The 11507-nt window shown below is 43.9% G+C and overlaps 1 protein-coding gene and 1 long non-coding RNA gene across 2 annotated transcripts in view; one reads left to right on the top strand and one right to left on the bottom strand.

Moving 5' to 3' along the window:
* Positions 1-217: 217 nt before the first annotated feature.
* On the bottom strand, positions 218-4126 carry LOC114625068. Its single transcript, XR_003712004.1, has 4 exons — positions 3961-4126; positions 1982-2089; positions 1696-1808; positions 218-471 (listed from the first exon to the last, which is right to left on the bottom strand). It is a non-coding gene; the product is annotated as an uncharacterized LOC114625068 (long non-coding RNA).
* A 46-nt stretch (positions 4127-4172) lies between these two features.
* Appbp2 (amyloid beta precursor protein binding protein 2) overlaps positions 4173-11507 on the top strand; it is a 46453-nt gene continuing 39118 nt past the window's right edge. Inside the window, exon 1 of the mRNA XM_028772348.1 lies at positions 4173-4619. Coding sequence (XP_028628181.1) covers positions 4482-4619 — 138 coding nt within the window. The 5' untranslated portion in view covers positions 4173-4481. The remainder of the gene's footprint in view (positions 4620-11507) is intronic.

Below are 11507 nucleotides of genomic sequence, written 5' to 3'. Positions count from 1 at the left end.
TAGGACAAAAATGGTCACTGTGAGCATTTCAATATTCCTACATGTAACAGAGGCAAGGATGGCAGGGCAGGGTTGTAGTGGCAATAATGTGAAGCCAGGGCAGGAAGATGGGATTTCAAGGCCAGCATATGCTACAAAGCAACATCCTGTCCCAATCAAAAAAGAATAAGGGTCAACAGCAGAAAGTTGTCCAGCTCAGGCTACCATACGGACAAACTGCATCACCTTCAGTTTCATTGATTTTGATATATTGGGGATTGAGTCCAAGGCCTCTCAGCTTCGAGGCAATAGCTCTCTGCAACGAAGCCCATTCCCTTCTCCACTTAAATAGGTTTGTTTTGTTAACATTTTAAGACAGTCTAAGTTGTTCACTGTATCTCTCTGGCAGGTCTGAATCTGTGATCCTCATGCTTCATCCTCAGTAGCTGGGATGATAGGCCTGTGCTGCCCATTCCAGCATGTATCCTTCTCCTGAGGGAATTCACATGTTTATTACATGTAGCCAGGAGAAACACAAGGGTCATTATGGAGTCTAAGGTGATAAGTTCCTAGCAACCTTAGGGGGCTAAAACAGGGTATCTATGATACATGTATGATAAACCACTTCAACCTTAGTGATTCTAATATGCAGTAAGAATTTTGGTTTCTTTAAAAACATAGAAATATTATAAGAATGTGTTTTCATTTTAATCCCAAGTGTGGGATATGAGGTTGTGTACAGCAGCTGACTATAATTTGCTTCGTGCTCTAGCAGGGGTGTCGTCCTGTCAGCAGCAGATAGTTTCGGCAAGTGTGTGATGTTTGAAATTCTGGGGACTCTTCAGAGGGTATACAAATGCTAGGGCCCTGAGAGGTGTGTGGGTTGGTGGAGGGTTGCAGTTTGTTAAGTAGTTGTGTGCAAAGAAGAAACAACAAGAAGAATTTAGATATCCTGATGGCAAAGATCAAACTTGTCCCAAGGAACTCTATTCCCCAACTCAGAGGGAAGTAGTCTAGGGGTAATGCCACACCCTTTCTCTTCTACCCTTTATTCTCTCCTATCTAGTGTTAGGTAGGGGGTTGAAAGGGAGGAGGAAGAAGCTTAGAGAAGGGTGGACAAAAAAGGAACCCACAAAGTAGCCAAAGGTTCAGCTACAGTAATGTAAAAGTAACTTTTATTCTCCTGTATGTAATTGTTCTCTCTGAGGCTTACTGCCTCTGCCTGCTAACCTAGGCCTAGTTCCGGAAGCTTCCTTATAATCTTATCTAGGACTAGAATGTTTTCAGCCTCTGAGACTTACTGCTGAATAAACTCACACCTTCCTAGTTCTTTCTGATCTCTGACTATTCTGGCTCAAAACTCCTCTCCATGTTAACTGATTCAAACTGGCTTCTTTCTCAGCCTCTGTTTTGTTTTTTTGTTGTTGTTGTTGTTTTTCTCTGCTTGGCCTCATATTAACTTTGGCAATATGCTCTAATCTTCTGGCTCCTTCTTATTCTCTGGTTTGTTCCCTCTTCAATCTTTTTCTGTAAAACTCTCCTGGTAAAACTCCCTCCTTCTCCTTCTGGGTCCTCTGGAGGAAGTCAGTTCTCTTACTGAGTGAGCCATTGCTCCAGCTCCTGCAACTCTCTCTGTAGACCAGGCTGGTCTGTACTTATAGAGAGCTGCCTGCCTTTGCCTCCTGAGTGCTGGGTTCGAGGCTGTGCACCACTCACCCCACCCGTGCACCCATGCCCCAGGCTGTGTGTGTCCTCTTGACCAAGGCTCCCAAGGCCATCTCACGTGTTTTAATAACTTCTGTTTCAAAGCTGTAAAGGAATCAAGAGGTCTCTCCCCAAAATAAAGGTTGAGTTCAAATCTAGGGCCTTGTGCATGCCAGCCACTTGCTTCTTCACCAAGCTACTCCCAGCCAGCTCTATTTTTGAATCTCTAATTTTGACTATCAGCATCTAAGATCTTACAGCGATGGATATGTTTGTCTGACACCCTTCAGCTACTCACAGAATCTGTGTCCCAGTTCTGATTCTGACTAAATATCCTAAGAGATCTGCATTCTTTCATGTATCCATTGAGTACAGATGCTGGATAAAATATAGGAATTCATTTAACCTGGAATTGCAGATAGATAATAATGTTTTAATATGTCATAATAGTTATACATGTTTATATGAAAGGGGTCCAAAAATATATTTGAGCTTGAAAATTAATGCAGGATTTGCTAAAGGAACTATGCTTGCTTTCTCTCTCTCTCTCTTTCTTTCTTTCTTTCATTGTTTTATTTTTTGAGACAGAATTTTTCTGTGTAACCCCTGCTGTCTTGGAACTCCCTTTGTAGACCAGGCTGGCCTTGAGATCTGCCTGCCTTTGCCCCCTTTTGCTGGGATTAAAGGTGTGTCCCACCACAGCCTAGCAGAAACTATGTTCTTTATGATCCCAAAGGCATAGGTAAAACTATATCATGGCTCACCCAAAAATACCCCACAAAACAAAAAACAACTAAACAACAAAAATCTGAGTTCGTCTGCCGGGCAGTGGTAGCGCACGCCTTTAATCCCAGCACTTGGGAGGCAGAGGCAGGCGAATTTCTGAGTTCGAGGCCAGCCTGGTCTACAGAGTGAGTTCCAGGACAGCCCGGGCTATACAGAGAAACCCTGTCTCGAAAAACCAAAAATAAAAAATAAAAAATAAAAAAAATTTGAGTTCACTGCTATCTGCCAGTTCCCACCTGCATCCATCTTGGGAGATAGAGAATCAGTACAAGTTTAAATTCAAGGCCAACATGGTATTGTTACAGGCCAGCCACGCCCAGAAGTGGGACCCTGACTCAAAATCAACCAATCAGTCAATCAATCAATCAAATCAAAGGGTGTATTAGAGGTTTCTATGTATTTTTTTTTAACTTGATAAATCTGTCAACCCTATTTTGAGGCTGACTACAGCTTTCCCAGGTCTGTCAATTATAGAATAAGAAATCACAAAGACTGAAGAAGTTTAAATGTGTGTTATGGTTAATCAGTTTCCGCTGGATTTAAAGTGCATTCCTCCATTTGTTTGACATGCATTCTCAGACTACTAGAAGAATTTGGTAGGCAAGCCAAAACATAAAAACAATTAATACATTTCTTTTTTTTTTTTTAATGTGAAACGGAACTTGAATAATTGCTCAGTGGTTAAAAAAATGCTTGTACTCACGAAATAAGGGCATTGGCAACCACTTTTGATCCCAGCACCAGTGAGGCAGAGACAGTAGGACCTGTGACTTGAGACCAGCCTGGTCTACAGATAAAGTTCTAGGAGAGCCAGGGCATATCAGACAAATGTTAATTGACTGTAAAAAAATTTTTTTTACCTCTTTAAAAATATTGGATAAATGAACATACTAAAAAGTTACAGTTGTAAATGGTTTTACAATGAAATCCAAGCTTCCCCTCCTTAGTGACTCCTAGTTACAGGACAAGGTGCTTAATAAAACTTAAGCGGGGGGTAGGAAGACTGGGTCTAACGAAGGATTTGTAGCGTTAAGTGGATTCCTTGAATATGTAATTTTTCAATATTTAAACCTTCCTTTCTTCTCTCCCCTCCCCCTCCCTCCCTCCCTCCCTCCCTCCTTCTCTCTCTCTCTCTCCCTCTCTCTTTTTTCTGGGTCTCACGATCGCCCTGGCAGGCCTGAAACTCACACTGTAGACCAGGCTGGCCTGGAACTCACGGAAATCCACCAGCCTCTGCCTCTGGAGTGCTGGGGTAAAAGTGATGGGCCACCACATCCCTCAATGTAGATTTTCTGTTTGCGACAGGGTCTCACTCCGTCTACCTTGATCTCAGGAGATACCCCGGCTTCTGCCTCCCAAGTGGTGCGTTCTTAGTGCACCGCCACGCCGGGTCCCTACTGTGCACTTCTGTGAAAAAAGATCAGTTCTAAAGTTAGTTGATCTAAAAGATCAATTCTTAAAGTTGAAGAGGGTTCTCGTCTACAAACTCACTGAAACGAGTGTGTGTTGGAGAGCCACAACACGGCGGGTAAATACCATCCCAACTAACGCCCAGCCTCCCCAGTGCCTCGCCCTTTAGGAACTCGCACCCAGCGCCCCCACGGCGGTCCCCGCTCTTTCTCCGCAAGTTTTCCGCCTGCCGCATTCCTTCCCGGGCGCGTCGGCGCGCGCTGACGTCACGACGCAGCACACGCAGCCCCGCCCATGCAGGGCTGAGCGCCTGGACGGAACTGAGCTCGCTCTCCTGTTGGGAATGTGAGGCTCTTGGTTCAGTCGTACTCTGCGTTTGTCCCGATCTTCCTGATCTTCCGTGTCCGCCGCTGCCGCCGCCACCACCACCGCCAGCACCGTCTGCCCTCAGCTCGCGCGCGCACGCGGAGGCCGGGCACCCGGGTCCGAGAGGCGCGCGCCCGCGTGGTCGCCGCCCCTCGGAAGCCTCCGAAGCCGCACACGGGTTCGCTACGGAGGGAGGCGGAGGCCTGCGGGAGGAGGCGGAGGAGGAGCGAGGGAAGATGGCGGCCGTGGAGCTCGAGTGGATCCCGGAGACGCTCTACAACACCGCCATCTCCGCTGTCGTGGACAACTACATCCGCTCGCGCCGCGACATCCGCTCCTTGCCGGAGAATATCCAGTTCGACGTTTACTACAAGGTACGGCCGATCTGCTCGATCGGACCCTGCCGCTGCTCCCGGGCCGCACCCCCTTCCACGTCCACGGCCCGGCCCGTAGCCCTCGAGGCACGGTCGGCTGCGGTGGCCGCTTTCCGATACCCGCCACTCGCCATCCCCGCGTCTGCCTCCGGGTCTGTGCGGCCCGGGGGGTTCTTTTGCGAGTGCTACCCGCCATCCCCTTAGGGGCCCCAGGGTAGGCCTACGGGGAATGCCTGGCCCAGCCGGGTCCTACCCGGTCCTCTTGTCGCTGGGGTATTTTCTGCCCTGTCCTCTCTAGTGTTAGTATCAGCTGCACTTTTTTGTTCCGCTCCACCCCCAGTTCTCTCTACTTTGTTATCTCGTCGATCCTCTTTACCCGAGTAACTGCTTTTTTCTATTTTTTTTTTCCCTCCCTTCGCTGGTCGGAGTTCCGTCCCTTTTCCTTTCTCTCAATCCGAAGTGATTTAGTTAGGGCTTATTGGAAATAGTCTGCGGGCTTCATTTGCATATCCTTGAAAGCTTTTTGTGTGGTTTCGGGTTCTGTTTTGGTTTTTTGGTTTACACTTTCTGTGGAATTGGGAATTTTACTAATGGGAGAGTGTTGACTGGCTCTATAGAAAGGACGCAGTGAAATTCCCTCAAAGCAAGAAGGAAAAATCTAAATTATACCTCTGTGTATGAAAAGTGTGATTTTGCAGCATTCTTGAGTAGCTCCCCCTCAAAAATCTGAACAGAAAGTCCCAAGTTGCTCTCCAAGGAGTTTCAAGGGTAAGTGTCCTTAGACGTGGACAATTTTTGCAGTGTTCTGAGAGGGAGGAGAACTTTATGGACTTGGAGCCTCCCTTTTCCTCTCCCCCACATTTGAATGTGAACACTGGACGTATTCAGTGATCCTTGCTTTGAGTCAGCGAGAACTTCAGTTTCCAGTAGCCACTTTTGCAAAATATGACCAGTAGAGGTTTTTTATTTTAGATCTTTAGTGGTACCTGATCAGTTAGTTGTCTCTCAGCATTGTAGTGTGATACTTAGCAGATTTGTATGTTTTTGTATTTGTTTGGTGTTTCAGGGCGTTTGTTTTATTAGAGAGATTATCTGCTTTTTCCAGCTTGAGAACATTTTTTCAGAATTAGCAACTAACATACTGCAGTCTATAAACCCTGCTGCTTTGCACCAACTCTTTAACAGGTAAAATCATTTCCCTCCTAAGTATCTGGACAAGATTCATTTTGACAACGTATGTTAAAATTTTTGGATTTAGAAGGAAACCTCCCCCCATTCCAAGTGGTTTTGATACATTGATTACTTGTGTGTGGCTAATGTTAATTTTATGCATTTAAGCTACATTGGTCCCAAGGACAAATTAGTTTGCTTTTCTCAACCTGGAAAACTGCTGCAGTATGTGCTATTTCTGTCGATCTTATTAAGTCATATGCATATGTATACACCTTCTAGAGCAAATCGCTGGGACTCTAACCAGTAAAAATACCCCTACTCTCTGAATTCTGTCAAAATGCTTTTAGTAACTTTTAGTACCTTCCACTAAAATTAAAGCTTTTCCTTTGAAGATTATTGTTAATGAGTATGAACAGTTATTGGTTTTGGCCTGTGTCCTATCTCTGTGTGGTTCAGAGTTTTCATATTGCTTTTTTGGGAGCATTTTATTTTATAGTCAGATACTTGATGTGCAAGGCTTGGAGCTGTGGTAAATACTGTTATCTGTTACTTTGTTTAAGCCTTATAACTAAATTCACCGGTGAATTCACCCTGCTAAAACCTTGTTTCCTTTTTCTTTTTTAAAAAATAAGAATTATTTATTTTATTTATGAGTACACACTGTAGCTATCTTCAGGCACACCAGAAGAGGTCATTGGATTCCATTACAGATGGTTGTGAGCCACCGTGGGATTGCTGGGAATTGAACTCAGGACTTGGATGAACAGTCGGTGCTCTTAACCATTGAGCCTTCTCTCCATCCCTTCTTTTTCTTATTTATGCTTTTGCTGTTCTGGAAGTTGAATTTAGGGTCTAGCTCATGCTAGACAAGCATTCTACTACATTCCCAGATTTCTCTTAACTTTTTATGTATTTATTTTGAGACAGGATTTCAACTCTTCGGCTGGCCTGGAACTCTATGAAGACCAGACTGGCTTCTTCACTCAGAGAGATATACCTGCCTCTGCCTTCTGGTGCTGAGATTTAAGCCTGAGCTATAGGGCCTCAGTGCCAGACAAATCTCTGTGAGTTGAGGCCAGCCTGGTCTATATATGTAAGGAGTTCCAAACTGGTAACAACTACACAGAGAGACTTTGTCTTACAAAATAAAGTAAATTAAAATAAAAGCCTAAGCCATTACTGGGTCAGCTTTTTATTTTGATACAGTGTTTCATTAAGTTGCCTGGTATGGCCTTGAATTAACAAAGTAACCCTACCAGGCCTTGAAATGCTTTAGCCTCCCAAGTAGCTAGGCTTACAGGCCTGTACCACCATGTCCAGTTTAGGTTGCTTTTTAAAATAGCGTATATTCTGACTGTAGAGATGGCGAAGTGGTTAAGAGCCCATGGTGGGAACCAGCTGTGGTGTTGCACTTGTGTCTTTAATCCTAGCACCTGGACTGGAGAGGCAGTCGGATCTGTGTGAGTTCTAGGCCAGCCTGATCTAGATAGATAGCAAGTTCCAAGACAGCCAAAGTTACACAGAAAAGCCCCGTCTCAAAACAAACAAAAAAATGAAACCGACCAAACAAAAGATTTTACTTAGTATAAGAAGCATTAAATTATTTTGGGAAAATGAACTAAGAAAAATCTGAAGCACAGTGGTGTGGAGAAGTGCACTTTATGATACCTGGATATGTTAATACTCGATGACACTGGCACAGTATCAGCAGCGTGAGAGATTGAGTATCCCACAGCCCAGAAAGACTAAAACAATTTGAAATTTTATAACATATAATGAAGTTAAGAGACAGTGCTCTATTTCAGATCAAATGGGAAAAGATTTTTGAGATGCTTTATTTAGATAACTGGCTGTTTGGTAAGTTAGACCACTACCTCAGATCATGTACCAAAATGAACTCCATGAGGTTATAGTTTTAAATATATCTATTAGAATCAACAGAGTAAGTTATCAGATCAGTCTCTTACTAAAATTTATTACTTAAATAATTTTAAAGGTAATTTACAAATTACAAAAATATTGCATAAAAATAAATGAAATGTAAAGGTTGCTTTTCTTGCCAACACTGCAATGCTATCTTGGCATGGAGAAGACTTAAGTGAACCCAGAAGCCTGGAGGAAAAAGCATGAGGACCTGAATTCAGTTGTCAGGATAGACAGGAAGTTTCCCTGTAGTAACTGCTAGCCAGCCTAACCTAATTGGTGAGCTTCAGGCCAGTATACCGGACGGCCCTGGTTCAAGAGAATGAGATGTTCAGTGTCCTGAGGAACTCTGACACTCAAGATTGTCCTCTGGGTCCCATGCGCACAATCAAAATAGAACCTGAGAGAAAAAAGAAAGTTATTAGAAGCTACCACAGTGTTTGGGAATACAAACTGACATATCTTTGTTGTTTTTGGTTTTTTGAGACATGGTTTCATTATGTAGCCCTGCTTGTCCTGGAACTCAAAACTCTGCCTTGCCTCTGCCTCCTGAGTGCTGGGATTAACGGCCTGTGCCACCACACTGCCTGGCTGGCAACATGCCAATTTTAATGTTTACAGTTTATACTTGTGTGTGTTTCATGTATCCATATATATACCTGCATATGGAGGCCATAGAACAACAACCTAGGGTATCATCTTCAAGATGACTACCCATCTCTTGACACAGTGTCTCATTGGCTAGACTGGCTGACTACAGTGTCTCAAGGATCTTACTGTCTCCACTTTCAAGTATTCAGCAGAGTGCCATCCTTACATGGATGCTAGGATTTAACTCTGGTCTTCATGCTTACAAAGCAAGCAAGCACTTTATTGATTGAGGTAACTCCCCTGCCTCCATTTCCTTCCTTCCTCTGTTCCCCTACCTACCTTACCCTTCGCTTCCCACCCTCTGATGTTGTTGATAAATGGTCTCCTGTAGCCAAGGCTGCCCTAAAATTCATGAGCTGCTAGCTCTTAATCTGTGGGTCTAGATTCTTTTCCGGTTTCATATCAGATATGCTACATATTAGAACTTTACATTATGATTCATAACAGTAGCAAAAATAACAGTTATGAAGTAGCAGCAAAAGTAACATTATGGTTGGGGTCACCACAGCATGAAGAACTGTATTAAAGGGTTGTAGCATTAGGAAGGTTGAGAACCGCTGATTTATCCTGTTCCTCCTAAGTGGTAGGATTATAGGTACATGCTACCATGCCTGTTTTTTTTTTTTTTTTAATACATTTGTGTTAGAGAGAGTGAGTGTGTTTGGGCATTTGTACACAAGCCAGATGACAATGTACTGCAGTAATTTCTCTTTCATTCTTGAGCCTCAGAGATCAGACTTGGGTCCTCAGGCTTGGCAGCAAGCCTTTGCTCACTGAAACATCTTGTTAGCACAGAGGTGCCATTTCTTATACTCTAGCATGGTAGCATATGCCCATAATTAGCAGTTCGGAGGCTAAGACAGGGTAGGGATTAAGAAATGAAAGGCCAATCTGGTAGCCTGATGCAAATAGTGAGATTCTGGTTTTGTTGTTGTTTAAAGTCATGTCCTAGTCTTTTTTTTGGTTTTTCGAGACAGGGTTTCTTTGTGTAGTCCAGGCTGTCCTGGAACTCACTCTGTAGACCAAGCTGGCCTTGAACTCAGAAATCCGCCTGCCTCTGCCTCCCAAGTGCTGGGATTAAAGGCTCGCACCACCACTGCCCGGCTGTCCTAGTCATTTTTATTATAGAAAGTCTCTCACCTATTTTACCCCTTGTATTTGGATGGAAATGTAGATATTATTTCACCTATGATATTTTAATAACTAATACTCTAGCATAATGCATGTCTGATTTCAAATTGCTTGTTTCAGTCAGGACCTTGAGTTCCACTGCTTAGTGGTGGTTTTTGGAGACAGTCCATGGTTGCCTTGATCTTCCAATGTGGCTAAGAATGGTCCTGTTCTGATCTTCTGCCTCCCATGCAGTGGGGTTACAGACATGCACCACCGTATGTAGTGCTGCCAAGCACTCTATTGATCTACATCACCTCCTTTCAGTGGACCTAGACTGTATCTTTTTGTGTGTCTGTATTGAATGTATGTAACGTGTAATGATGTGTAATGTATGTGCACTTGCACACGTGTACACCAAGATTAGAGAAGACATTGTGGGTCCTACTTTATCACTCTGCCTTACTCTGTTGAGAATTTGTCACTAGGCCTGGAGCTAGGCTATTAGCCAGCGAGTTCCAGTGGTACAGCTGTCTCTGCTCCCACAGTGCTGGTGTTATACTCACGTGTGGCCGTGCCCAGTCTTACATTGGTGATGGGGATCTTGCTTGGGCAGCAGGTACTCTTACCCACTGAGCAGTCTCCTCAGACCAGATACATCTCTTAAGTCTCTTTTTAGCTGTAAGTTCATTTTCCTCTTTTTTTTTTCCTTTTCATTTCTTTTTTCTTTATTTAGAAATGAGTTATTTTGTCCTGTGATCAGAATTTTATGTAGTCTGGAGTTTTGATAGTCGCTATATGAAATGTCACTCATTATCTCTCCACCTGGGTGCTTGCATTTGTCTCTGAGAACTTCATGAGTTTCAGTGTTCATAGCAGATTTGATTTTGTGTGGGAGTGTGGTTGTAGGTGTGTGTGTGTATGTGGAGGCCAGAGGGTAGTCTTGGATGTTAGTCCTCAGGCCCTGTGGACCTTGGTCCTTTTGTTGTTGTTTGTTTAAGACAGGGTCTTAACTATTTAGACCTGTCTGGCCTTGAACTCATAGATATGCCTGCCTCTGCCTCTTTCGTGCTGGGATTAAAGGTGTGTGCCACCATGCCCTGCTCCACCTTGGTTTTTGAGAGTGGGTCCCTCCCTAATAGCCATGTGCACAAGTGCATGGTGTGTGCCTGCCTGAGTGTGTACTTGTGTGAGTGTGTGTATGTGTGTGTTTCAGACCATCCAGCTAGGCTTTCACAGTGAAATTTTGTTTCAGAAAAGGAGAAAAAGTGGGGGAAGTGGAGCTAGCTGGCCAGGAGCTCCAGGGCCCTGCCTGTCTCTGCCTCCCCAGTGCTGGGATTGTAGGAGAAGCCACCTTGCCTTGTACAGATGTTGTGCATTGAACTCAGGTCGACTTGCTCTGCAACTGTTTTTGATAACTGAGCCATCTCTTTAGCTCCTTTTTCATTTTCTGTTTTTGTTTTGTTTTGTTTCTGGTTTTCTGAGACAGTGTCATTGATGCATAGAGTGGCCTGGAATTCAGAATCTTCCCACCTCAGCCTCCTGAGTACCAGAGTTACAGATGTGGGCTACCACACTTTGCTTTTAGGCTAGGTTTTTGTTTTGTAGCCCCAGCTCCTGGAACTCACTATCTAAAACTCAGATCCATCTGCTTTTGTCTCCCGAGTGCTGAGTTTAACCACCAGCTCAAGTTTGAGCTTCTTAATTTTTGGCAACTGTGGATTTTCTGCATTCAAAAGCTTCAAACCAGCCAGGCAGTGGTGGTGTGCACCTTTAACCCCAGTGCTCAGGAGTCAGAGCTCTGTGAGTTTGAGGGCAGCCTGGTCTACAAAGTGAGTTTCAGACAGCCAGGGAGGGGAAAAAAAAACAAGGAAGCAGCTATTTTTGTCTGTAAATTAAAGCAACCATGTTCAGAATTTGTTCTCAAGTTTTCCCTTTTTGTTATAGTGTCTATATCCTATAGTAGAAAAGAGAGATGACTGTTGCACCAGCTACTAGCACTTTGCTCCAAAAAAGTTACTTATCACACAT

The sequence above is a fragment of the Grammomys surdaster genome, unplaced genomic scaffold, assembly GCF_004785775.1.
Source record: "Grammomys surdaster isolate TR1022 unplaced genomic scaffold, NIH_TR_1.0 213, whole genome shotgun sequence".
In the NCBI taxonomy this organism is placed as follows: Eukaryota; Metazoa; Chordata; class Mammalia; order Rodentia; family Muridae; genus Grammomys; species Grammomys surdaster.
Note: the sequence above shows the minus strand (reverse complement) of the source record. Positions and strands in the feature narration are given on the sequence as shown.